A 25,979-nucleotide genomic window follows, 5' to 3' on the forward strand; every position below is an offset into this window, starting at 1 on the left:
GAAGCAGAGACTGCCTTTCTTTACTGGTTAATTTTAAACATCACACCTTGGAAAAAAGTCCATCAAGGGTAAAAAAAAAAAACAAGATAAAAAGTCCACAGCAATGCTAACACCTCTGTGACTCTGGAAAGACAGTGCTTTGAGCTAAATGCTCGCAATAACAATGCTAACATGCTAATGCTAACCAAGTAATGCTTACCATGTTCACCATCTAACTTTAGTATTAGCATAGATTTGCTAAGTAGCCCGGGACAATGGAGGCTGATGGGAATGTCAGGGGATCACAAAGTAAGATTCATCCTCTGGGGACGTGAATGTCGGTACAAAATCCAGACAGACCAGGACTGTCAGCAATGCCCTGCGAAAGAGATTAAATCTCTGTGTACTAGTTTAAACATTTGCTTTTCCATTTCAGCTGTGCCACCTCTAACATTCACTTTAACATGTCAGGACCTCAGAGGCTTGTGGACACAATAGAGAAGGGAGCTGAGGTGGGAAATGATTCCAGCTGAGAATATACGCTTCAGTTCAGACAGAGATGTGGACGCCTAGTGAACAGAGACAGACAGAATGTGCTACTTACTTATTTACTTGCATAACAGAATGAAATATGACATCAGGGCTTCAGGCCAATGCCTTAGCCAAGCACGCAGATACGCACGCGCGCACGCGCACACGCACGCGCGCACGCACGCACGCACACACACACACACACACACACACACACACACACACACACACACACACACACACACACACACACACACACACACACACACACACAGTCCAAACTCGTGATGATTATCCAAAAATGCACATGGGGAAACATGCTGTACAGACAATAAATAAACACTCTTCTGATAATCTCACAAAAATCTAAATATATATTCTCAAAGCGCTTTTATCCAAACCCAATCCAAAACCCTTCTAACATAAACATATACAACATATGAGAACATTCCAGACTTAGAATGATTTTGTAACAACTATTATAATCATGATAAAAACGTTTCCCAAAAATCAAACCGCCGCCACTAATATCCAAGTTATAGAAGTTCCCTATGCGAATGGGAAATGTGTGTCTGTAAGAGGAAGGCCTGCTCAACTATTACTGTGTGCATGAGAGTTAAACATTTTCATTAGAGGCAATTTTGTGGGAAGGGGAGAGGAGAGGAGAGGAGAGGAGAGGAGAGGAGAGGAGTCCAAAGTCCAAAGTTCTGAGTTGCCAGTCTGGGTGATAATCCCCCTGCAGATGCTCACTCAGACTCAGATAGCAGAGTGTGTAAAAACAAGACAGGAAGAGACATCCTATCTCCCCAGACATTAAAATGGCGACAGAAATCAAGCACTGCTTTGCTTTGCCAACAACCGGTGTTTGGTTCCGGGGAAAATCCAGCCCGTCTGTGAATGTGAATGTGTAGACATGAGTGATTTTAAATGCTACTAACATGAGAACCGGGTATTTCTCAACGAAAATGAAGGAATGTAAAGTAGTACCCTGTCTATTCGGAGCACTGTGTGTGATTTAAAGACTTCATAGAGTTAGTTTACAAGTTTAGTTTCCAGATCTACAAATTGTACATTTTTGCTGTTGATTTCTCAACGGAAGAACACTTTAGATTTTATGGTGTATTTTTCCTACAGCTCTGGGAACCCATTGGTTTCATCCATTTCTGTACAGCCTGAAAATAATTTAAAACAGTTAAGGCAGACTTCATGTATCACAGAACTAATTTTCATACTAAAGAGAAAATGGATGGAAACCAATGGATGCATAATAATTTGGGAGTGATTTGTTGTAAATGAGCTAAAACATGTTCCTTTAAAGTGGTATTCCAGTGATTTTGTTGGGAGACTCACAAGAGATAGGCTGCTCAAAATTAAAGCTGAAGTTGGTTGAGATATTCTGACCTTTATTCCCTGGTATGCATCAGGCTCCTTTTTTTTAAGACTTTTAGAGACGGCTAAATGCCCAGTTTGTAACACTGGCTTTTCTGCAAGGCTCTCTGCTGAGATAACCCTGATGAAATCAGGAGGATTATTTTTCAGACTTGACAAAGCTGCTCTTTCGCCACCAAGGACATTTAACAATTGTTTCTACAGGCTGAGTAGTATTAACCATGACAGGTAAACTGACCTTTATGTGAAAAACTGGTGGAATTCCCCTTTAACTACCTTAATATTTGTTCATGCTGCAAAGCTCAAGAAATTCAACTCATATTTACCGTTACTACAAAACAACACCCGTGCATACCCATGAAATGTACTTGTTTGTGTACTCTGTCAATCCCAAATGGCCGTGCACAAATGAGTGCACGAGACAGAGAAAGAAAACAAGTGTTGTTTCTGAGCTCTGAGTATAAGAGAGCTTGTGTCTTTGTTGGTCTGCGTGTGTGTGTATAAGGGAGGCGGCTGCAGACAGACAGGCTCTAGGGGATTACAGAACAGGACAGGGCACCATAACTCATCGGGCCGATCACTGACCACAGACAGACAGGCTGGGTTGAATGCTGATGGCTCACTGATAGGAATCTGCCACCAACAACCGACAAAGAGCATTTATCTGCAGGGGAAACCCAGCCCTATTCTCACACTCAAACAAACATGCATTCAACACACTCACACACTCTCACACACACACACACACAGAGCATAGTGCCAGTCTAATACACATACACTGTGTTCTTTCTTGACTCATCACTTTCATCTACGCTGCCATTGGCTGTCAGCAGGCTCGCACTTTCATTTCTCAGTTTAAACATATTTCTCACTCTTTGGTTCCAAGGAAAAAGGAAAATAACTCACACTCTCAATTCTTTTTTTACAGCCTGGCTCTTATTTTTGTAATTTGATCTCAATCCTATTATTTATGAGAAACTTTTTTACACGACAGCTTAAAAGCACAATATGTAATTTGATGGTTTGGTAAGTTGTTGTCTTCACCACCATTGCCATCACTGCAATCAGCTTCTCCCAGCTAGTATTCCTTCAGTATCAATTGTTAAGAAGTTTTTAGCGGGAGCCGAATTATCAACAGTTCTCCTTCTCTCCAAAACAAACGGAACAAGTGTTCAAAATCGGTAATAACCCTGACGTGCTGCCTACATGTGAAAAGTCAGTGAGCCAAGCTGCCACTAACGTTTGCTCAACTTGGTTCTTTGATAACTTAAGATCCAGACTAAAATCATTCATGCGATAAAAATATATAGTTAAAAACAACCAAGATCTAAAACATGTATCCTAAAAATGCAGCTTATAGCTGAATAAAAACACATTTTACATTTCAACCCTTCTGGCAGACACTCACAATACTGACACATGAACAAAGGGGAACTGATGCAGTTGACAGACAACCAGTTACCTTCATTAAAATTACAGATTTTTATAAGTTTGAAAATAGCTAGAAACATACATTTTTAATGCAAGTACACAACCCAACAAAACGTAAAAGGTAGGAGTAGTTATTGTTAGATACTTCAACGTGGAAAACTGGGGATCTGTCTACTTGCATCCCAAGAGCTCAGCAATGAAGTCAGTGAGTAAAATGTTCAGAATTGAAACAAATGATTGCCGAAATTATTATTATCATCATTATTGAGATTGTAAAAAAAACAACAACTGTATTTTCAATTTGCGTCATTGTTGTTGTTTCATTGTGTTTAATTTGTGTGAGGATTTGTGTACTCGTACTTGCCACCCCTGATGCCAGACCATAAAGCAGGCCCCCCTCTGCTTTCGGCTCAAAGATGTGGGTTGCTGGAGGTGGACACTTCTCCTGCCTGATGAAGTTATAGAGCAGGGTCTTCACCAGTCGACTGGTTAAACACAAACTGGAGAGGCAAAAGGAAAGGCAGGGATGGAATTTTAAAAAACGCCAACTCCAAACAAGTTTCAATACACTGTTATCAAAAAGATCCTTAGTCCAAAATCCACTCTAAGGTGTAATTGGTTGTGAACAACATCAAACATCACTGTTTTTGGACTCACATACAGCTTTTTGCTTACTTGACAGACCAAATGGTAAAATCATTTTAGATAGACTTCTAATCTGTTTTGCCAACATCAGCTACTTGGAAGCCTTTCTTCAGCTCAGTGGCAATTAATCCAAAGTGCTCTCATTTGGCTCTTATGATCTGAGAGCCCTACAAGAAAATTACTTCCACCGTCTGCCCACCTCTTTAAACTGCACTACTACACTTCAAAATGCATTCAGTGGTACAGCATTTATCTCCATTTATTCATATTCAAGATAACAGTAAAGGTAAATTGGGTTCAAACTGGCTCAAAGTACAGGTCAGCATCAGAAGTTTAGCGACACTTTGCTTCTCCTTTTATTAGCATTCAGTAAGTTATCTTATCACCGCATTTTACTTTTGCATTCTGGAGTTTTAAGTTATTGTTATCATTTAAAAGCCAGACTCGCCCAGAATCACACACTACAAGGTCACAGTGGAGACAAATGTCTTGGTTGGCTAGACTTGATTCTTTTTCTCCTTTTAGTATCAATTGAATGAAACATGAAGACATTGTTTGGAACATGATGATATTGTCTGGAAGCACAGACCATCTAAAATTATCCGGGCCTGCATCCACAGACAATGGACAACACAGGTACTAGGGCATGGGAGAGTAACTTTCTTATACTTCCATCTTTATACAAACTTGGTTTTTGGGTTAAGGTTAGAGTTAAGATGGGTTGTAGGACTAAGCGAGTCATGTAGTTTCAATAGTTACTGTTACCATTTGGTGCATTATATTATTTCAGTGGTGGTCCTCAGTGGACTATGCACTTGTGTTTTCTTACCATCTCCCCTTCATGATGTGCTGGTAGATTATTCCATCTCGAAGGATGTCTTTATGGAAGAGCTGATAGGAGAAGAATACCAGCAGCGTGGTCACTGCTTCAAACAGGATGCTGTAGGTGATGTCACTGCAGGGACAGATAGATTCAAGTAGAGTTACTGAATGAATGAATGAATCATCTCTTATATCACTATTTCAAAGTTATCTATGCTATCAGGGGATAATCATGGATAAAAATGCCTACGGTCTAATATCAGAATATCACCTCTTTATGACTTTATTACATTTTGACAAGCAGATTATATGTAGCTGTGTTATCACCGCTATATCTCACCTTTAATGTTGTGTACACTGACATCATATTATAAAAGGGATACTAAGATAATGTGATTACCAAGTGGAAAGTGCCAGTGCTACGTAAGAATATCATTCCAGTGGGCACCTCAGATGCACCCCCCCCCCCCCCCAAATAAAATATATACATCATTCCAGTGATGCATGTTTGTTTAATTTAAAGATCTCCTTCAGATGTATTTTTAAAAAAGGTCTGCTTGGAAAAATGCTTCTACTACTACTCTTTTCTTTCTTTTTGTTCAGAAAAATCTCATTATGAATTCTTCAAATCACATCTGCTCCTCTTCCTTCCATGAGCAAGTACAGAATATATAATTATTCAAATATTTTCATTTAAAAAGTTTTAACAGCTGGACACAAGATGTCTTCCACTTCACTGAAAAATCTATTCTCAGTGTTTATGACCTGGAGGAATCATCGCACTTATATAAGTTACATACTGGACTACAATGAGTTTCCAAAATAGTTATGATGTCAGAAAATCATGCTCTTAAGTATGTATCATACACATATATCATAAAGGTCAGAATATGACTGTGAAAACAACTTGAACTTCTAATATCAAACTCTGTACTAACAGTGAACGTCAAACATCCGAGTGAAGTAACGATGAGAAAAACATATTTTCGAGTGGGGGAGGGGGACTTTAACTGTTACCTGCTTCCTGACACATAAACACGTACGCACACAGCTTTCACTGAGGTGACTGAAAGCGTGGGTCAAGAACAATTTCCTTTCGCCTTTAAACACAGAGTGCCAATTATGTCTTACTGAAGAATGGCGATTTACTATACAGATGAACATAAATTAAACATCAATGGCATCAATGAATAGTGTCAATGTTGCTTAATCTGCTGATTATCTTTGATTAATAATTTAGTTGATAAAATGTCAGATAAAAGTGAAAAATGCCTTTCACAATTTCCCGAAGCCCAGGTTGATCCAAAAACTGTTCAAAAATATTGTGTTTGCTATAACAGAAGCTGACGATAACCTGAAATTACTCCCACTTGAGAGGATGGCGAGTGAGCAGGTGAATCAAGTCAATTCATAAATTATTAGAAATGGTGATTCATTTTTCATTTGACTAATCAGTGAATTGACAAATTGTTTCAGCCCTTTTCTGTATCAGCAGAATAATTACCTGTGACAAAGATACAGCTAAAAACATAGACATATGTTGACATGGAAAGTAAATGTCTTCTATTAATCTGAACTAGACCGTAACTTAAATTTAACCAGTTAATAAGAGCTGCATGTCAAGGCTTTAAAAAAAACCCTCATACAGTAGCAAAGTCTTGAAAATAGGCTTACATTATATTGGCTAGACTTATGCAAATCTATGGTATTTCATTTATCCTTGCATAATATAAACAATGTTTTTAATTCATTAGAGAAACAGTTTCTCACAGTATGTGTGGAAAAAAAATATGGACCAACTGTGATTTGAGTATCAACATGCCCTGGGAAAAAAAAGTATAAAAAACTACTGACATCTATGTTTCTTGTAAAATTAAATCGCAAAAGGTGCAGAGGCCTGTTAGGGATTTGGGTAATCTATACTAAAAGAATGGTAAGATTCCCATCCAAACCAGGAGCACGTACAGAGGAAATGGGCCGACAGCCACAAAGTGGTGGAGGGAAGAAAAACAGGGAGAGTCTTGAAGCTTGGAACAATGAATAATGTTGGAATGCTGAATGCATTTACACAAGAGCCAGGGTTTGATGTCCGGAGACAACAGAAGAGAAGCAGGGAGGAAACGCGAGAAAGTAGAAGAGATTGGTAGACTAAGAGAGGAGGACATCAAGAGGGACACAATAAAGACAAGGGAAAAGAGAGGAAAAGTGGAAGATGCTGCGTCAAGGAAATAGCAATTGTCAGTCATGTTTCTGTGAACTTGTCTTGACACTGCAGAGGAGGTTTTCTCCACAGAGACGTACATACTGTGTCTTTGTCTCCGTGTCAGACTGAGTGGCAGGCAGTGGATAATTCTCCCATTGATAAGTAAACACGCTGCAATATTCACTCAGACTGTGTTAGCGTGCACACCGTCCCATGAGAGTTAAGGCTGATACAATTTTTCAGACAGAACTGCATCTTCCCTCTTCTCCCACTCATTGGCAATGCTCCTAATCCAACTTTCACTTCAAGCCTTTTCTCTTCCGCTACACAACCGACACTTTATTTCTTTCTTTTAGTCTTATCCCTTCCTTTGTATTTTGCCCGTTGCTCCCCATATTGCCAGCTCAGAATTTCAGCATGAGAGTCTGGCATGTTCCATAATGGATTTCATATTCTCTTGGTTAGTGAAGCGAGGAGCGAATGAGTGAGCAGAGCACGCAAAGGGAGAAGCGCATACAAACTTCTCACAAACTGCTTTTCATTAACTGTTCAGTGACTAACATCCTAGATGCATTAACAATGAACAAACATGAGTAAAAACAAGGGACTCAAACAAAAAAGATGGGCTGAGAAACTGCACGAACTTGATGTTTTCAATTATGTATTGTGCTCAGAGAATAATGTCAAACAAGGGAACAAGTAGCACTGAGATGTTATTAAATCACTGTGTGGACAGTGTGAACAGCCTGATCATGTAAATGTCTTGTCAGTGTTGCATCAGACTTGGTCACGACACTCATGCAGCATATATATATATATAAAAACTAAGAAGGATACTTACAGCAGGGGCACTTCAACGATCAGGTGAACAAGGTTGGACAACAGCTCCTCAAGGAGGTCCTCGCTACCTGTTTCTAGACAAGGGGGTGAGGGAGTTATTATATGAGATGTATGTGGCAGCTCCCTGTTTATCTCTATCCTTCCCATCAGCCCCCATTTCATGCTCACTGAACAGATGAAGGGCAATAAGAGAAACTGGCTAACTGGGATTACATGGTTTCTGAAACCGTACTCAGTGCTTGTTAAGATGTTTTGAGACTTGCAGATACCCTGGATTTTCTTCTCCTTACCACTTTCAGCAAGCTGTAACAAGCTTTGTGTCATTTTGCAGGTAAATCACAGAAAGATATGTTTATGTTGCAAAATGAGCGAACAACTTTGTTTCTTTGTGAAAATGTCACACTTCACATGTGCAAGTGAAGACTTGTAACAGGAATAAAACAAAGAAACAGCCATGGCAGAACGATAAACATGAAGAGGCTGAAAATCTTTATAATTTTTTTCCCCCACTTTCTTTTTGATGGTGTTTTCAATGTCTCGGTAAGTGAGCACCAAAAAAAAGAAAAGTTATGTTATTTACATTTGTCAAGGTCATCAAGAGGGCACACATTTGCAGAGGGTTTTATTTAGGGACTCAGTGCAGAAAGGACTAAAGTTTGAGGCCAAAAAATGATGTTCAGTAAGTGGATGCAGATTTAGACTTTTATTAACGGAGTCTCTCTGAGACAGCTGATCCAGGTCAGTAGCCAGGGGTATTTTTGCTCAATTAAAAAGTCAATTTCTTATCTCTCTTTAGGTATGAAGAGAAGTGTTACACATTTGACCCTTGTGAGTACATTTTAATAACTCACACCTTATGAGTCTGATGGGAGTCAAATACTTATTTTTACGTTCACAAGATTTCTCAGCAGATGTTGTGGATTTTGTTCAAAGTGTAGAGACACTCCTTAGAGCACTGCCTTAGAAATACCATGACCTAGATGACTGAGCACCTTCACAGACATGCTCTCCATCTGTTCAAAACAAGAGAAGTTCACCGTGAAACAGATTTCTTTATGCAATGTGTGGCCCCATTACAGTCTCCCTGTGACACACCTTCCTTTTCCAAATCAATCTGTGATGGAGCTCACCTCCACAGGAGCCTGGTGCCCTCTCCTGGTAGGAGAACTGCAGGTGCAGCTCTTCTTCGCTCATCTCCCTGATGAACACCTTGAGCAGGCAGCGAATCATGAACAGTGCGTTGTGGGCCTGCCAGATAAACAGCTGACTGCAGAAGAGAAAAAAAACAATAACATCACATTCAAGGTCAAACATGGAACTGTGACACAAATAAATTCTATGAAAAAGGGGCATTCTGCAAGATGAGCAGAGCTGGCTACATGCTATTCACTTATGCCCTTTCTTTCGAAGGAAAGCTTGGCTGACCATGTATTTTCTTTTGTAATATGTTGGTTCAAATGTAAACTGCTACACATATTCATATTCAAGAGTTGCTCATACTTTGGCAAGAAGAGACTGAAATTATGCCCTTGTGATTTTTACCTAATGAAACAGCAAACTGGCCTGAGGGGAGCAAGGAAATTGTTAATCTTCTCATGCCAATTAGTAAACCATCAGGATATCACACTGTAACCAGTGGAGTGTATTTGAATGAGAATCAAAAACACATTAGTTCAGGGAAGATTGTACTACAGCAAGCAACAATGAACTTCTCCATTATAATAATACACAAGTTGCTGTTTATTCACATAGGACAAAGATAAAATCAGGACAAAGTTGTTGAGAAAGAAATGTAGAGGAAAAAAAAAAGAAATGATTGGAACCATCTAGAGCAAGCTGTAATGTTTCATAACCACTAAACACCAACACAGGGGAGTCTAATCATTTCCACAAATTGACAATTTGCAAAATTTGCACATGGCAATTATGTTGCATTATGTTACACACAGAAAATGTAGGTTTGATTCTGGGACAAAACCTGTTATGAAACATGAGAAAAAAGGAGTGGATGTGGAACAATAACTCCAACCTGTAATGATGTTCACTACAGACTGAAGAGTTCCCTCCAGAAGTATTTGGTAACGTGGACAGGATCAATCCATGGAAATGGAGTTTGGCAGCAAGAGCAGAATAATGCTACATGTGTTGATGGTTATACCTCAGCAGTTTTCTCATGGGAAACTACAACCACTTCAGTGTTTCTCTGCTTTAGAAAAATAGGGATTCCCTGCCTGCCTGTGATCAAACATTAACTGCCATGCACAGGGTCTATCATAACCCACAGTCATCTGAATTCATTCTCTTCTGAAGGTTCCCATACTTACTCTTGGCATTCTGTGGAGATTTTCAGTTCTTTGGTTCTTCCCAGGAAAATTCTCACAAGAGCGCCAAAGTTCCCCGATCTGGGATTGTTTTCAACTTGGAAAAGAAAACAGGAGGAAAGAACTAATCAAGCACATTACGTGAGCTACAGAAACCTCATAATTTGATAGTTTGACATCAAAACAACTACATTTAAACTCCAGAAAAGCTGACATTCACTGGGACAAATCAACTAAGGTATTGATCAGTGAAAAAAAACAAAAACATACAACACATACAGACACACACACACACACACACACACACACACACACACACACACATTCATATTATATAAGCAACATACTAAGGATCTTGGCCAAGGGGATGACGGCCTCTTCCAGCAACTTTGAGTCTCCACTGTTGACAAGAAAAACAAAAAGACAGGTAAAAAAAGGAGAACATACTTCCAAAATATGTTGCGCTAGTAAAAATGGATCAGAGGAGCTGGTTGCTTGTATCATCTGCCCTCTGCTGTCATGCTACAAAACTGCAATCTAATCAAACAATAATGGCACCCAAATTGCTGGTTATTTGCAAGTGTCACAGGTCAGCAGGGACAAGTCATGCAAATGCCTCTAAAAGTCAGAATGGGATGTACCGGGACATGTTAGTGTGTACTGCACAACTGTACAGTACTTTTTTTCAAATATTTTTTCTGGAGCATTAGATGTGTTAGAGACATTCATGGCAAACACAAACTAATAACATCTATACATTTTCATTAGGGTTTGATGTGGAATCTGTTTCCTTTCAGGTGGAAAGCTCTGTCAAGTGCAGTAGGCTACAGGGAATGCCTCTCATTTTTGATAGTGAGGCACATTAATCTCTCCCGATCGGCATTACTATTATCACTTTTTTATAAAAACATTAAAAACTTTTTTATAACTTCCGATGAGCTAAAATTAGCAGGACCAGCTGGGTCACATTAAGACCCTTAAATGAATAGTTTGACATTAGGGGAAATATACTTATTCGCTTTCTTGCCAAGAGTTACATGAGAACCTTGATAGCACTCTCATAAATAGCTGGTTAGCTCAGCCTAACACACAGACTGAAAACAGGGAAACAGCTGCCTGGCTCTGGCCAGTAACACAATGTTTGACGGGGGTTATGCACTGGACTATTTCTTGACCAGGAGCAATAACTTGCTGGAGTCAGATAAACTTGTAAGCATTGGAAGTTTGGTTGCCCTTGGAGCCAGGCAAGCCATTCCCCCCATTTCCATTCTTTATGCTAAGCTAAGTTAACCCGCTGCTGGTTCAGCTACATATCTACCATACAGACATTAGAGGGGGTATCTTCTCATTAAATTCTCAGTATGAAAGCAAATAAGTGTATTTCCCAAAATGTCGATAGTATAATGTTACCTCGCCGAGGCACAGGGACAGACAACTACTACAGAATAGCTGGACGGAGATCGGACGGAAACTGTAATTTTTGACTCAGAGTGGTACTCTCTAGTGAATGTATTGTTTAACGTCCATCCCAACGTAAAGGACACATTGGTGTATGTGATCAGTGACGGTTATAATGTTTAAAACGTATGCAACTATTTTCAAACATAACGGAAGCATAAATGAGCCTTGACACTTTATTCAAAAGTTAATGTTTCCATTTAACATGAACAGATTCTGTATTGGAAGAGCTCCTCCACTTCCCTGTAGTTGTAGTGGCTCAGAAGTTGAATCAATCTAATTAATTTCATTCAATGTAATTTAATTGAATTGACTCAATTTAGTTTAATTAATTTCACGCAACCTAGTTAAATTTAAATGTTACATTAATAATAATTCATTAATAATAATACCAATAATTGAATAATTATTAGATTTTAATTTATATTTTATTTTCATTTGATTTCAATTATTGTTATTATTATAACAACAATAATTTAATAATTATTTTATTTTAATTCAATTAGATTTACTCAATTAAATTGTATTAAGTGTATTTTAAAAGGATCAAACAGTGTCAGAGGAACAATGATTTTGAAGGGTGGAACTGCTTTTCAACACCCGATAAAAACCTCCTGAACAAATAACACTGAAGAACAACTCCCATGATCCCTTGATGGGAAGGAGCCAAGGTTTGTTCAAAAAGTCACTAGATGTTTTGTTCTCTGTTTCATGAAAACAACGTCACCAAAGAGTCAGAAAAATCACTAAATCTAGAGTCAAAGTTGTTTGACACTGGAAAGGCAAAGCAGCAGATCCATCGAATATAGAAATATCATCACTCATTCAGTCAGTCAGTCAGTCAGGGACATTCCAGATTATAGGGCTGGCCTTGCTGTTGCAGTCCAGCCAAACACATGCAGTGTTTAGAAAGTAAATAATTCCTTAATTTGTCACCTTTCTTTAACAGTTGGGTTTTATCATTATTCATCAGCCACACTGATACATAAAGTATAAAGTATATTCCTTACTTCTTCCTCCTAGAGCTGAAACAATTGGTTGATTATTGATTAAGGCATTCACAGAAAATTTATTGGCGACTAGATTGTTGAGTTGTTCAAAAATGCTATAAATTCTCTATGGACTGATGGTCAAAGACATGTAATATGAATACATCAACTGAATAATGAGAAGGTTGGTGTGTAAGTGCAAACAACTTTACAGAGGTCAATGATTTACAATCTCTTTTGAGATGAATATGTAACATTTCCTTCTCAACACTCTTGACAAAGGAACTAAATGTTAACTAGTCGATCCATTCTCAGCCAGTCAAGACAATAACCCTGTTAGATCATTAATCAGATGAGCTCTGAGAACATCCTGTCTAGTGTCCACACATAAATGTTGGATCCAGCTTGGAAATGTTGCAGGACTTTCTAAATGGAAAGGTTGTGTGTCTGTGGCTATAGCATACTATCACTCTTGAGTAGATGTTTGTTTTACACACATCAACTACACAACATTGAAGTGAAGAAACACCTCAAGTGGATATCTTTACCACCACGGCCCCTATGGACCACAATTAAGGAAATTTTCACAGAAAAAAGATTTGCTCATCTGTGAAACTGCAAGCAGAAAATGTTTGGTACTTAAACTTGATAAACTCCTAAAATTAATGATCATTATTTAAAATTGGATTCCACAAAATTAGACAACCAACTAATCAATTATATAGTTAAATTAATAAATCAATTGATTGAAATAAATAGAGGTGCAACAATTGTGACCCCACTAATTGCTAACTGCTCTTCAGCTGGACCCTCTCTGCAGTTCCTTTGCTGTAGACAGAAGGATGGCAAATAGTGGGGCAGTCTGAGAGCATTGTACTGCAACATTCTGGCAAATAATCTGACAAATATCTAACCTAATTTTTCCACATGTGTTTGATTACCTGCAGGTGGGACTGATGAAGGTGAAGGAGATGAGCTGGTTCCAGAAAGGGTCATTCTCCGATATGGACTCTGTGCCCACCAGGGCCTTGAGGCTTGGATTATCAGACAGGTCACTGACCTGGCTGGTGTTGGCTCCCATCTCGACTGGCTCCACTCAGCCAGACTCACCACTCTTCACTGCTTTTTCACCAGGCATATGCCAAATCCTGGAGCAGAGGAAAGGCTTTGATTTTTGGTGCCATCACACATAATGAACATCTATGCGATAAACTATGTATGTCTAATAAATAAGCTATTACGTTTCTCTGTCTGCACTCAAATTCAAATATACGTAGTAGGACATGCCCTGGTAGCCAAGGGATTTCAGGCACTGATGAAATAATCACAGCCTCCTTCGTTCGAGTCTGGTCGGGGAGGGACCTTTATTTGTTGCATGTCATTCCCCCATTTCTCTTCCCTCATTTCCTGTTTGTCTGCACTATCTGCTCTCTGATAAATGCATAAATCATTCCCCCACCAAATAAATGTTGGAATGCTGGGAAGTAATTTACATAACTTAATCTTATTTTTCTTTCATTTCAGATGTCCAGATTAATTATTAAGATATTCACACAAACACATAGCACATCTGCCAGTTGTTGCTTTCACAAACAATGTAAATACATGCACTCAAAATACCCAAGCCAATTTGATAACTATACTTCAACCATTATTTTCTTACATGATTTTTCATTTACCAGGTACACTGAGTTTGACTTCTCGCTTAAATACAGGTACTAAATACAGGTAAACATCACCTCTGAGTTTCTTACAATACAAGAAGCCATGCTACCACTGGACCTGATCTCTCCCTATCCATGTGCACTCAGTTAGGCTGTTTATTCGGTACCCCTAGCAACAACTAATGCAGTCTAATATTATAGCTCTACAATAAATCCTACTTTCATGAAGGTATAATGTTCTTTTTTTTTTTTGAAATATTTTGTCCACCCTACTCATATCAGTATGGGTAGGTGAAATAAAAATAGATAGATAGAAAGATATCTCTGTATTATGCAGTGCAGTTCAACAGCACCTCGAACTACATCCTCCAAACTGACCATGAAGCTGTCTCAACACATCTCTATAACATACTAGCATAAGTTTTAGTTAGGCATAACCAATAAACTGCCATTTGAGTGAATGGTTTCAGCAATTATATGAGAGCAAACAAAGTCTGTCTTCATGAATTTCAATACATTCATTCATGAGAGAGGCCAACCTCACAACAGGATGACACATAAGGAACCAGGACTTGAGTTTTGTTTTCTTATAATGACACACCTTTGGTATACAGGTGTAGCCTGTGAGACAACATTTGCTAAAGTGAACTGGAACACATTAGAAACACGTAGACGTAGAGTTAAACCACAGAGGAGGATAGTTTCTGCCTCTCGTGTATTATATAATTATAACAATATTGATAATGGTTATACATGAAAGGCAGAAACCTGAGCTATGAAGGGGTTACACTGTATATGACATATGCAAAAACATGCTATTTTCTTGTTATTTTTTTTATTTTCTTTGGCAAATAGTCCTTGCCAGACCAAACTTAAGTTGCCAGTGTGCTATCTCATTTGTCTTTAGCTGTATTTGCCGCTTCAGTCAACCAACTTGCATGACGTTAGCTAGCTCATCCTGTTCGAGTGCAGGAAATACTCTGTGCCCCGGCTATTTTGACAGTCAACGCGGTATACTCACAGACTGATATCAGCATGAAATAATAGCTACGTAAATGGCAGATTGAGATGCGTTTCCAGACAACCCGTGGTTAATAAGTCACTGTCCAAAAAGCAGCTAACGTTCAATGCTTGTTTTCAATCAGCTGACCGCTCGGCTTACCTGTCATAAATGCTTCTCGCAGTTTCCGTTGCTCTCTCGGCTCTCAGGACTGTTAAGAGGCGACTGTTTTTTTTACATCAATTAGCAGCTTTGTCCAGTTTGTTTATTGAGCGTAACTCACCAAGGCAAATACTTGAAATTGTGTGAAATTTGAGGCTGTTAAGTTAACTCTACATACTCCTTTCCTCCATGTTTTCCACGTCGCCAGCCATTGCGTAATGACGTATTTACGTCCGCGACGTTGCAGATAGAAATAGGGCTAATAGATTCTAAGCGCCTACTCTAGATGATCTAGATCTAAACTTTAATTTTCTATCTATACTTAGAAGTTCTATCTTAAAACTCCTAGAAGTCATTACAAATATTCTGCTACCGCCCTCAGGATGTACTCATTTTATTTTTCACAGACCCTGCTATTTAAACTATACATTTATACTGTCTGAATATCATCAATATGAACATATATGCATTTTTAAAATGATCAGTCTGCAAACTAGTTGCGATGGATGCATTCGTCAGAATGGAAGTCAATATATTTTCCTTTATCTATTAATTAAACTCTAACTTTAACTTAGCAAAACGATTCCATAGGGAGTGAATACACTCAAGAATACATGTTCACATTGTATAAATTCGTGATAATAAAAAAGTGAAAACAATAATTAATTTGGGAAGCTTCTGAAACCCATTTAAAGGAGATTGATAAATTAATTTATGCAGGCAAGGTAAGTTTATTTCTACAGTATTTAAACAAGGCAATTCAAATAGATACACATTAGACATAAAGAAACACAAGGTGATATAAAAAAGATTAACATAAATATTTATTTTATATTTATCAAAAATTTTATAAAATTGATAAAAACAGGAGAATAAAAGTAATGGTACAGCTTCGGTATAGTCCAAGATATGAATGAATAATCCCATGTTTAATTCACTAAAGAGCAGTGGCAAACAAAAGTTTAACACCTCTATTCCAAAGAACAGAGACCTTGAGTTTGTCTGTGGTGGATAAAAACTGAATTCTTTCTGACAGTTAGCAGATGTCCCAGATGATTTAAGACGTCTGGACAGTACATAACATAGCAGCAGGTCAGAGATGTATTGTGGCCCTAAGTCATTCAGTGCTTTATAAACCAATTTTAGTGTAAAGATCTGAAAACCTTTTTCTTGGTCTTAGTGAGGACTCTAGTCTTCCAACATTAGCGACAGAGGCTGGGCACTGACTTTTAATCATTTGGTAAAAAATAATTTAATCTCTAGATATAATGTTCAGTAATCATGTGGACATATAAACCAAAACCATTAGTTAAAAGAGAGACCTCCCATATTCCAAATCAATCCTTTCAATATTTTACAAATACAGGTGTAAACAGAGATGTCACCTTTGCAGAAATGGCAGTTGAAGCCTTTATTGATGATTTCTTAAGATAATAGGTGACTAATGCGAAACCCATTACCCTTTATTGAAGACTTACTAGCATTCATAACTACAGACTTGATGAAGGGCTGGCAAAGCATCGTGCTGGAGGGGCATTTTCCATTACTTGGCAACCTAAAAGTGCTTATTGTCTTCTAACTGACCTGTAACACATTAGTAAACTATCTATTAACCATTAAAAAAGTAATTAATAACAGCTTATAAAAATTCTTTATAAGTGCTGCCTTATCAGAAAGAGCTACCATAAATTCTACACTAATGTCAAATATATTTTAGTAGGAAATGGTTAAAACAGATTTTCAGCAAAGATGTGAGAATCATTTTGTTGTTACAGCAGCAAACGAGCTTTACAGAGACATAATATTTATATCAAATTTATATTGTTTAGAATGTCATTAAATACAAACAAAATTGAGTTGTGAGTGACTACACGATGTGAAAGTGAGCGAGCTGGTTGAGGTGGAAGCACAGCGTGTATGGCAGTAATAAATGAGCATCTTTTTTTATTTGAAGGTTCTGTTTTATTCAGTTATTAAACTGCAAGTTTGACTTAGAAAAACTATTTCATTAAGACTGAATATCCAATAAAGTAAATGCATATATCGACATGATTAACAGGGAAAACGTAACAATAACCAATTCATTAAATTTACTGTAATATAAATGAAAAAATTAAAAATTCACATACAATTTTGGAAGGTTGTAAAAACCACTCCATTCAAAGAGAACTGATAAGTTATTTCATAGTTTATCTATATTATATTAATGGAATATTTACACAGTTTTATAAGCATTATAAACATTTAAAGCTGTCAGTCTGTCTTCTTATCTGCTGCTATAGTAGATCCATTGGCAGTGGCCTCACCATTGCTTTCCGGCTGAAACACATAAGAAAGAAAATTGTAGAAATGTTGATTTTGAAGAATTTATCTGAAATCCATGCACTAGACAAGGGCTGAAATTAATATCACAATATTAATAAGACTATTGGTATGATAGTGATATTCAGTATGCCATGGTATCACAAATGCATGCAAGATCATATATAAAATACTTAAAAGGATTCCAGAGTTATGTATCACATAAGACCACACCACCCATTTGAATAAAACAAAAACTAACTTCAAGACAATATAATTCTACAGTTATTCAAAATACAATGGTAAATTATCACCCAGCACTTCACAAATAAGTAAACAAGTGAAAAAAATTAATTATTAGAATAACATGGTAAAAATAATTATTTTACCTTGTGAGTCCCATTACTCTTTTCACTAACTTTTTGGTCACTTGCGCCAGTCTCCTGGACTGCTTTTTTGGTCCAGAATGTATTAATAATTGGTGAAATGAAGGGATATAGGATAGGCTCCAGGAACCTCTTGTAGACCCACAATAGGACAGGAATCACAATACAGGGAATGCACACCATGACTGTGGCTGAGGTAAGCCGTCCGAAGTGAAGAACCTGTAACAAAGAAAATATACATATATTTTTTTATTTTTTATGAACAAGGTAGCCATTTAATTGATCGGGAATGCAACTCATTATTGTTTTCATTATTGAGTAATCTGCTAATTATTTGCTAGGTTAATAGACTGATTGTTTTGCCCAAAATAATGCTTGTTCTGTCCAACTAATATCCCGAACCTGAAAATGATTAAAACAGAGGAGCTGTTGTGTTTTCAGCTCTCCTCGGTAACCGACGTCTGAGAGTATTTCGTAAGCTGTCAACATGTAACTGACTGGAGAAATACACTTTGCCAGCGTCGTCACGCTGCTAGCTAACGCTAGCTTCCTGCTGTCTCTCGATGGTTAACGCAACTACTGTGAAGATTTGTAATAAAGCTCCAGGCTAGACAACATTTTACTACCCAAGGGACTTTAAATGAGTAACAATCCTCACCTCTGTGGATCACAAAACACCAATGCTGTCACTTTGTGTCGGTGTAGACAGGATTTCTCTCATGTGTTTTGGACTCCGCTGAGAAATCTCTCGAATGTGATCACACATGCGCAAAGCCTATTTCCGTAAAAGAGGAGAGAGGCGGAAGTAACAGAGGCGCCTTTCTTCAAAACACAACTGTGTGGGTCGCTGAACTACAACTTTGTAAGTGACTCGCACATAAGCACAGCTGGACACTAGCATTGTTTTTTTAATCTTTTATTCACCGAAGACGCTAGATAGTACAGATCATCAACACTGAAGTTAGCAGCAGTTGGCTAATTGCATTCTTTTTAACTGTACGTGATCTGCTGTAGCATGTAGCCCAGCTAGAAATAAATCGCAGACAGTAAAATGACAGTTTAGTGCATTTGTTGTACAATTTACATTAATCCTTTTTCTGTGAATCGTTTAATCTTCAGTTAAATAATATTATAGGTAATATTAATATATGAATATATGCTGCCCGAGAGGCTGAAGTCAGCTAAAAGTTTTAAAGCCACTTTCAGGTTTCACAAATCTCAGATTTGACAAGTCTAACTACAGTGGTTTTTTGAGTGAGACCATGGGGACGAAACAGTGAAATCGCAATTCTTTGTTTTCAGAACTACATTATAAGCAGTATCCAAATTTGACAGGCTCAGATTAAGTGGTTATTGACCTGATATGGTCTAGATGGGAAACCTTAAATTTTCTACTACATAGGTATGATGCTTAAATATCAAAATGGTATCCAAGTTAGTCTGTTAACTATATGCTCTCGTTTTTACCCTCCTGAACTTGTGCTATCCAAACCATTCTTGCTGTGTGTTTCCATTTCAGTGCTACAATGCCTCTGTCCACCCAGTCTCAGGCTGACGATGAACAATACGTTTTAGTTGCCAGTTTGGACCATGCTCGCAACCTCTCCAATATACTGAAAGCAATCGCCTTCAAAGACCATGCCATCTTCAGCGCCACACCCAATGGCCTGAAGGTCACTGTGGAGGACTCTAAGTGTCTGCAAGCCAATGCATTCATCCAGGTGTGTTTGATTTGCATTTATAATAAACTTTAATCATGTTCATGGTGCGCAGACAGAGTTCTGGTTGGTCGAAACTGCACCGTTGTGTTAGAGGTATCTCGTTGTGATATTATAAATAGCAAACTTTGTTTATTACAGGCTGAGATCTTCCAAGAGTTCACCATAAGGGAAGATTTGGTTGGTTTTCAGGTCAACCTCACTGTTCTGTTGGACTGCCTAAATATTTTTGGAGGAAGCACGGTACCAGGTAAAGATAAAGGAAACCTGACTGTAAAGTGGGCAAAAAATGAGAGACATAATTCTATTTTAACTGTTGACTAAATGTTAATTTTCTTTATCCATAGTCGGATTAATACCCTTCTCAGACCTGACTCAACATTTTCATTATCTTCCTGATCTGACGTTGCAGGGGTGTCAACGGCCTTGCGCATGTGCTACAAGGGGTACGGTTACCCTCTGACCTTGTTCCTGGAGGAGGGTGGCGTTGTGACTGTTTGCAAGATAAACACACAAGAACCTGAAGAGCCAGTTGACTTTGAATTCTGCAGCACCAACGTCACAAACAAGGTGAACTTTAACTGTTTCATATAATGAAACTGGAATACTATATATCTACATAAATGTGCTTAGATTTACAAAAACAAGCCAATATTAACCCATTCCTTTAGATGCTATATATGAACAACAATACGCATTTCTGTTTATTGCAATAATTGACTTAACTTTACAGATCCATTAGGAATATATTAGATAGTATCAGCAGGTGAAAACAGTCATTGGATACATGGAATTGATGACTACTCATGAATCTCTGGGTCTTTTTCAAAGGTGATCCTGCAGTCAGAGAGTCTGAAAGAACCCTTCTCTGAACTGGATATGACCAGCGAGGTGCTACAGATCACCATGTCCCCTAGCCAGCCATACTTTAGGTGTGTTGTCAAAAGTATACAAACAGAGAAAAAAATATTTAGTCCACATAAGCTATGCTCTTTTACATCAAGTAAATATTTCAAGAGGGATACAACTACTACACCTAGTTCTACAGTTATAAGATTGCTAGTCTATTATTGGTCTGATTAATCTATACAGTGTGTGAGGTTCACATATTTCTACACTGATACTACCACTGCTGTTTAATCTATTTATTTCTGAAGCATCGTTACATATTGTTTAACCTTTTGTCAGTAATTAAAGTAACTACTTAGTGTTATAAGGAAGAAAAACTTGCATAAAGCCTTTTTCATTTGATCATGTTGACTCTGAAATGAATTTTCAACTAACTTTTTCTTTGATTTTATTTTTCTCTCCAGGTTATCCACGTTTGGGAACTCTGGAAATGCTCATTATGATTATCCCAAAGACTCAGACATGATGGAGCTGTTTCGGTGCACCAAGACACAAACCAACAGGTAAGCACAGTCACAAACAGAACAGTAAAACTACAGAGAAATACATTACACTGTTATGACCCCAAAGTGGACTTCAGTCTTGGGATGGGATTGGGATGACTGCTGAGACCATGCTATTCATAAATAATTATATATAAATTGGATTAAATTAAAGATACGTTAGCCCTGTGGGTTACCTTCAACTTTTGATTTCTCTCTTTAGCTTTCAAATCACTGCACACAATAGTTCAACCCCACAGGTGCTTTCACTTAATTTGCCTGATTAGACCTCTCCTCAGGACTGTGTGGGTGTGTGTACACTGTAATACCATAGCATAGCTCCACCCAGCCTAAGCAGAGGTCTAATCAACCAGAATGAGTGACACCTGTGTCGGTGTGTAGGGCCTTGTTAAAATATCTATAAAAAATGCCTGTTTAGTTGCTTTAGTGTTACAGTTGCATTACATGTATCACTCACTGAGAACTATCCCCTATGATTATACCTCCATATTCTGTGCCGTCCCCTCTGTTGACTGCTGACAGGTACAAGATGTCCCTGCTGAAGCCATCCACCAAAGCCCTGGCATTGTCCTGTAAAGTCTCTGTGAGGACGGACAGCAGGGGCTTCCTCTCTCTGCAGTACCTGGTCAGGAACGACGATGGACAGATCTGCTTTGTAGAATATTATTGTTGTCCTGACGAGGAGGTGGAGTGATTACAGTGCATTCATTAAATTCCCCTTTACATACGTACCCTTAACTTCAGGAGTGGCCAGTGGCTTTGACTGAGTGCAAGGATAAGAGGACAAAGTCTGCCAGAGGAGGCAGTACAGTCAGTGCAGTGCACACAGGAAAACAATACAGGACTTATAGTGGGCATAATGGATAATGGACACAGCGATAAAAGTTGTTTTAACAAAACTAACTGGTTCCTCATTTTCCAAATACTCACATTTGAGTGGGCCATTGCCTCTGGACTTATGGAAAGATAATGTCACCTACCTGGTCTTGTTGTATACCTGTGTGTAGTCTGACCACTATCATAATGAGTTCATGATTTCATAGATTTGGAAAATGATTTGTATGTAGTTACTGTATGTTGTTTGTTACTATGGAGACCCAGCTATTTTGAGTCCAAAGCCCCTCAACATAAGAACACTGCCTGTAACTTCATGAGTCTGCATACAGAATCTCATCTTTCTGGAGCAGATATGGCACACTGGCACCGTTTTCTCCTGGTGACGTGTGTGTGTGTGTGTGTGTGCGCGTGTACAATAGGTGTACTCTACACAAACCATACATTCCTCTTCAGCTCTGCACATGTATCGCCACTTGGTTTTATGCGTCCCTGATGATGTTGTGTACGTTTACAGCTTTCATGACATTTGTGTGGAGTATACATCAGATGATGCTGAGAGTAAGTTTGAATCGTTTTATTTCCATGACATAGAAAACTGTGGTCAATCAAAATCAATAAACAAGTTTTTGTTTTGTTTTTTACACTGATGGAAAATGTTATTTTATCAAAAAGAATAGGCAACTTTTATGGTCAGCTACCACCTACACAATTCTTGATGATGAGGGAGCAACATATATATTGTATGAATTCAAAAATTATCGCAACAGACATTGAACACAACATGAGCATAATTAAGATTTATGTCTAGGACTGTCAAATCTGATACTTCAATGAGGAAGTATTATTATAACCTTAAAAAAAAAAAAAAAAAAAAAAACTGACTCATGGCAGCAGTAAGTCATTCAGTCAGCTTCATCCAGTCCATCCAGCTACCTGCGTGCCATCTGCATCCTTTGCCTTTTGAAAGGTTTTTGTTTTTTCTTTGACACTTTTGGCTCAGGTGCTTCTGTTTCAATGTGAACAGGCTTCTCCTCAGCTGGTGTCAGGAAGACGTCAGCTGTAACATCTCTGACCGAATCCACCTTCGTATCAGTCCTCTTCATTTTCTGCATCTCCTTCACCATCTGCTTCTCACGCACTTTGGCTGCTGCTGCAAGTCGGATCTCTCGCCGGTGCTGTAGGTGTGTGAAGAGAGAGGTGATTAAACCAATCAAAAAGTGTATAACTCTACACAGTAATGTCCCCATTCTGTAGCAACTGTGCCCATTATACATGTTAAAAAGACATTCAACATGGGTATGCAACCCAACACTATGTAGCATATTAATGTGTTAGGCATATTACACTCCCAAGATAAGCAAAGACAGAGAGAGTATGTCTACAGTTTCAACTGGCATGAACTGGAATTTACCATGTTAGGAGACTGGAACCCTGGGTTTTCATACAGCGTAGGCCCACCAAAGCTCCCCTGAAAGATCTTGATTAGGTTGAGAACAAATCGAGGACCAATCTCCACTAGAGAGGCATCTTCCTCGATGATCTGAACATGGAATGAAGGGACAGAGAAATTATTGCAAAAGGAAAGAAAATAAAAATTAACTTTCAGAACCTCCATATTGGAACATGCATTTTTCTTCTCAAGGCGATAAAGTATAAATTAATGCATTTTTATTACCCATTATCAAGTGTGATGAAAAATTACCTGGTAGTTTCTAAACCATATCCTGTTGTCTGCAATGGTGAATGTGAAGACGTGGTCCACAAAAGGCTGACTCTTAGGGTGGTAGCGTGGAGTGGAAAATGTCTATGACAAGAAAACATCATGAAAACTTCCTTGCATGTAAAAAGGTAGATATACAACCTGCTCAGCTTTCAGGATTAATATATATATCTTCTGATATGCAGCTTGTATACAGACCTGGATGAAAAGCTCCTTCAGTAAAGCATACTGGGGCTCCTTGTCAAATTTCTGTGGGTGAAAAAACAATTAGTAGAGATGGGAACGATGGGAAATCATTTACCAAGAGTGGAGTGTGCAGGTTTTTGTTCAAATACCAAAAAGACATCAGTAAAAATGTCTTCTTAAGTTTTACATGCACTGAATGCTGAAAACAAGTGTTTATTATTTTAATGAGGCAATCAACAGGAAAATAATCAGCAACCATTTTGAATGTAGCAAACACCAAACATTTTCTTCTTCCAGCATTTCAAATATGAGGATTTCCCACTTTATTCCGATTTGTATCATTGCATACTGAATATATTTAGGTTTTGTGTTGACATCACATTTTTTCAGTTTTCTGACATGTTATAAATCAAACACTAAATCCAAATCAATAATTAAATTATAATTAGTTGCAACTCCAGTTGTGCTAATCAGTGAAATCATTTGGTGTCATTTTTGGTTGGAATTGTAAGACACAGCACACAGCTGCCCATTACCAACATACTGTATGTTTCCAATAAAAATAATACAAGTGGTAAATAACTGACGGCAGGTGTTACTCACCGGATCGAATGACAGCAGCGGCCTGGATCCTTTGAGGCAGTTTCCTGTCATTTTGAGTTCAGCCAGTGTATGAACTGTAGAGGAGACAATAATGTAACTCTGTTTTTCCTGTGGCACAAGGTAGATGTTGTCTACTGGACTTCAGGACTGTAAGAGAGATAACTCACTGTTCTGAACCAGGAACTTTGCAGAAGGTCCATGAGGGCTGTTTGAAACCCTGTAAAAACAAGAACATTATTGCATTTACTTTAAATTTGTTCTGCAACAAGTTAGAGGTTAATGTTTAAAGAATGTAACAAAGAAAAAATAACCTACCACATATAGAGGTCCTGCTTCTTCTTGGCCTCAAAAAAGAGGCATTTGTTGCAGTTTTTGATTTCACACACCTGCAAAACAATGCTGATCTTTAACTATGCTGTAATGCGTGCGATACTGTATGAGTGGGCACAGTTTAAACAGCAGACTCACCTCATTAACTACAAACAACTTGTCCTTTCTGTCCATTTTTGTATCTATCAGACAGAAAAAAAACATTGTTATTATGACAGTATATTCCCATATCTCTGGTAGAAATAATATTTTATATGAATGACCTATGATACTAACCTGCTTTTGAATGAGGCATCATGGTCCTCAGGTCTTGCATCAAGTGTCTTGTTCTGAAGTTGATGCCTCTTGAGGAGAAAATGAGAACTCTTTCCTTGTTGGTCCATTTGCCCTGTTTATGAGAGTTTATTTCAAAACTTAAGAACAAATTAAAATAATGTTATAAGTGAAAAGGATTTTACCCAGTACCCGGGCGACTTCTTCAGGTTTAATATCGTGTAGGAAATATCAGATTTTGTTTTGGCTTTCTGAGTTTTTTGGTGGTAAACTCACATACTCCTGGTCAAATTGTGTATTACCGACATACTCTCTGCCAATGTGTACACCAACGTTATATTTCACTTTTAGTAACAGTGTCTTTACTATATCTACAGGTTTGGTAGCCATTTTTGTGTAATGTTTTGTAACTTAAATACAACATACCCAGGTAGAGTGGTGAAATAAGCTAAGGAGCTAACCAACTTCAGTGGCTAATAACAAGTCTGAGCACTTACCGACGAAACCGGTGCTGGAACTGTGATTTCATTTTTCTCCTCCCGTTCGGTTTCCCTTGGTGCTTCACCTCTGTCTGCAACAATTTTTGCTTTCTTTGCCTTTTTATCGACGGGACCTCGTCCTCCACGTTTTCTCTTGAAAGCCGACATGTTTGGTTTCTGCACTGACACAAATCTCGCGTTGCTAGAGGCTACGTGTAGCACCGCACGTGTGGACTGAGGAGGAGGGAGGGCCCCCTGGTGGCGCGGAGGTGGTACTGCGGGTTATTCGTCTTCCTGTTC

General features: G+C 38.2%; 4 protein-coding genes across 5 annotated transcripts in view; 1 reads left to right on the forward strand and 3 right to left on the reverse strand.

The window, feature by feature from the left end:
- The window catches only part of dym (dymeclin), a 53,621-nt gene extending 37,988 nt beyond the window's left edge, over positions 1-15,633 (reverse strand). Inside the window, exons 1-8 of one of the 2 annotated variants that reach the window (XM_056403402.1) lie at positions 15,435-15,633; positions 13,550-13,756; positions 10,509-10,561; positions 10,165-10,258; positions 8,971-9,107; positions 7,842-7,908; positions 4,805-4,930; positions 3,691-3,830 (exon numbers count right to left, since the gene is read on the reverse strand). In XM_056403402.1, the coding sequence (XP_056259377.1) occupies positions 3,691-3,830; positions 4,805-4,930; positions 7,842-7,908; positions 8,971-9,107; positions 10,165-10,258; positions 10,509-10,561; positions 13,550-13,689 (757 nt within the window). In that variant the 5' untranslated portion in view covers positions 13,690-13,756; positions 15,435-15,633. Of the gene's footprint in view, positions 1-3,690; positions 3,831-4,804; positions 4,931-7,841; positions 7,915-8,970; positions 9,108-10,164; positions 10,259-10,508; positions 10,562-13,549; positions 13,757-15,434 lie in introns of both variants that reach the window. The other variant, XM_056403401.1, reaches the window with a different exon arrangement.
- A 1,740-nt stretch (positions 15,634-17,373) lies between these two features.
- Positions 17,374-18,895, reverse strand: LOC130186196 (UPF0729 protein C18orf32 homolog). The gene is made up of 3 exons (XM_056403027.1): positions 18,780-18,895; positions 18,125-18,340; positions 17,374-17,753 (listed from the first exon to the last, which is right to left on the reverse strand). The coding sequence occupies exons 2-3, from the start codon at positions 18,302-18,304 to the stop codon at positions 17,688-17,690; spliced, it is 246 nt and encodes an 81-aa protein (XP_056259002.1). The 5' UTR covers positions 18,305-18,340; positions 18,780-18,895; the 3' UTR covers positions 17,374-17,687.
- rad1 (RAD1 homolog (S. pombe)) lies at positions 18,885-22,729 on the forward strand. Its single transcript, XM_056403026.1, has 7 exons — positions 18,885-18,983; positions 19,641-19,842; positions 19,981-20,089; positions 20,252-20,409; positions 20,671-20,771; positions 21,153-21,251; positions 21,774-22,729. Exons 2-7 carry the CDS (start codon positions 19,648-19,650, stop codon positions 21,943-21,945), a joined length of 834 nt encoding a protein of 277 aa, XP_056259001.1. The 5' UTR covers positions 18,885-18,983; positions 19,641-19,647; the 3' UTR covers positions 21,946-22,729.
- bxdc2 (brix domain containing 2) lies at positions 22,648-25,887 on the reverse strand. Its single transcript, XM_056403025.1, has 10 exons — positions 25,698-25,887; positions 25,204-25,315; positions 25,066-25,109; positions 24,913-24,983; positions 24,765-24,814; positions 24,598-24,671; positions 24,007-24,057; positions 23,791-23,892; positions 23,500-23,628; positions 22,648-23,263 (listed from the first exon to the last, which is right to left on the reverse strand). Exons 1-10 carry the CDS (start codon positions 25,845-25,847, stop codon positions 23,018-23,020), a joined length of 1,029 nt encoding a protein of 342 aa, XP_056259000.1. The 5' UTR covers positions 25,848-25,887; the 3' UTR covers positions 22,648-23,017.
- Positions 25,888-25,979: the final 92 nt, after the last annotated feature.

This window comes from Seriola aureovittata, chromosome 18 (assembly GCF_021018895.1).
Source record: "Seriola aureovittata isolate HTS-2021-v1 ecotype China chromosome 18, ASM2101889v1, whole genome shotgun sequence".
NCBI lineage: Eukaryota > Metazoa > Chordata > Actinopteri > Carangiformes > Carangidae > Seriola > Seriola aureovittata.

Bases quoted from the DNA above. Each gene is read 5' to 3' on its own strand.
- LOC130186196 (XM_056403027.1), bottom strand. From the start codon at position 18,304: ATGGTGTGCATTCCCTGTATTGTGATTCCTGTCCTATTGTGGGTCTAC. The intron at 17,754-18,124 runs GTAAAATAATTA...TATGTGTTTCAG, and splicing joins AGAGTAATGGGACTCACAAG to CCGGAAAGCAATGGTGAGGC.
- bxdc2 (XM_056403025.1), bottom strand. From the start codon at position 25,847: ATGTCGGCTTTCAAGAGAAAACGTGGAGGACGAGGTCCCGTCGATAAA. The intron at 24,672-24,764 runs GTGAGTTATCTC...TCTCCTCTACAG, and splicing joins AAAGTTCCTGGTTCAGAACA to TTCATACACTGGCTGAACTC. The intron at 24,058-24,597 runs GTGAGTAACACC...TTTCACCCACAG, and splicing joins CGCTGCTGTCATTCGATCCG to AAATTTGACAAGGAGCCCCA.
- rad1 (XM_056403026.1), top strand. From the start codon at position 19,648: ATGCCTCTGTCCACCCAGTCTCAGGCTGACGATGAACAATACGTTTTA. The intron at 20,090-20,251 runs GTAAAGATAAAG...CTGACGTTGCAG, and splicing joins TGGAGGAAGCACGGTACCAG to GGGTGTCAACGGCCTTGCGC. The intron at 20,410-20,670 runs GTGAACTTTAAC...TCTTTTTCAAAG, and splicing joins GCACCAACGTCACAAACAAG to GTGATCCTGCAGTCAGAGAG.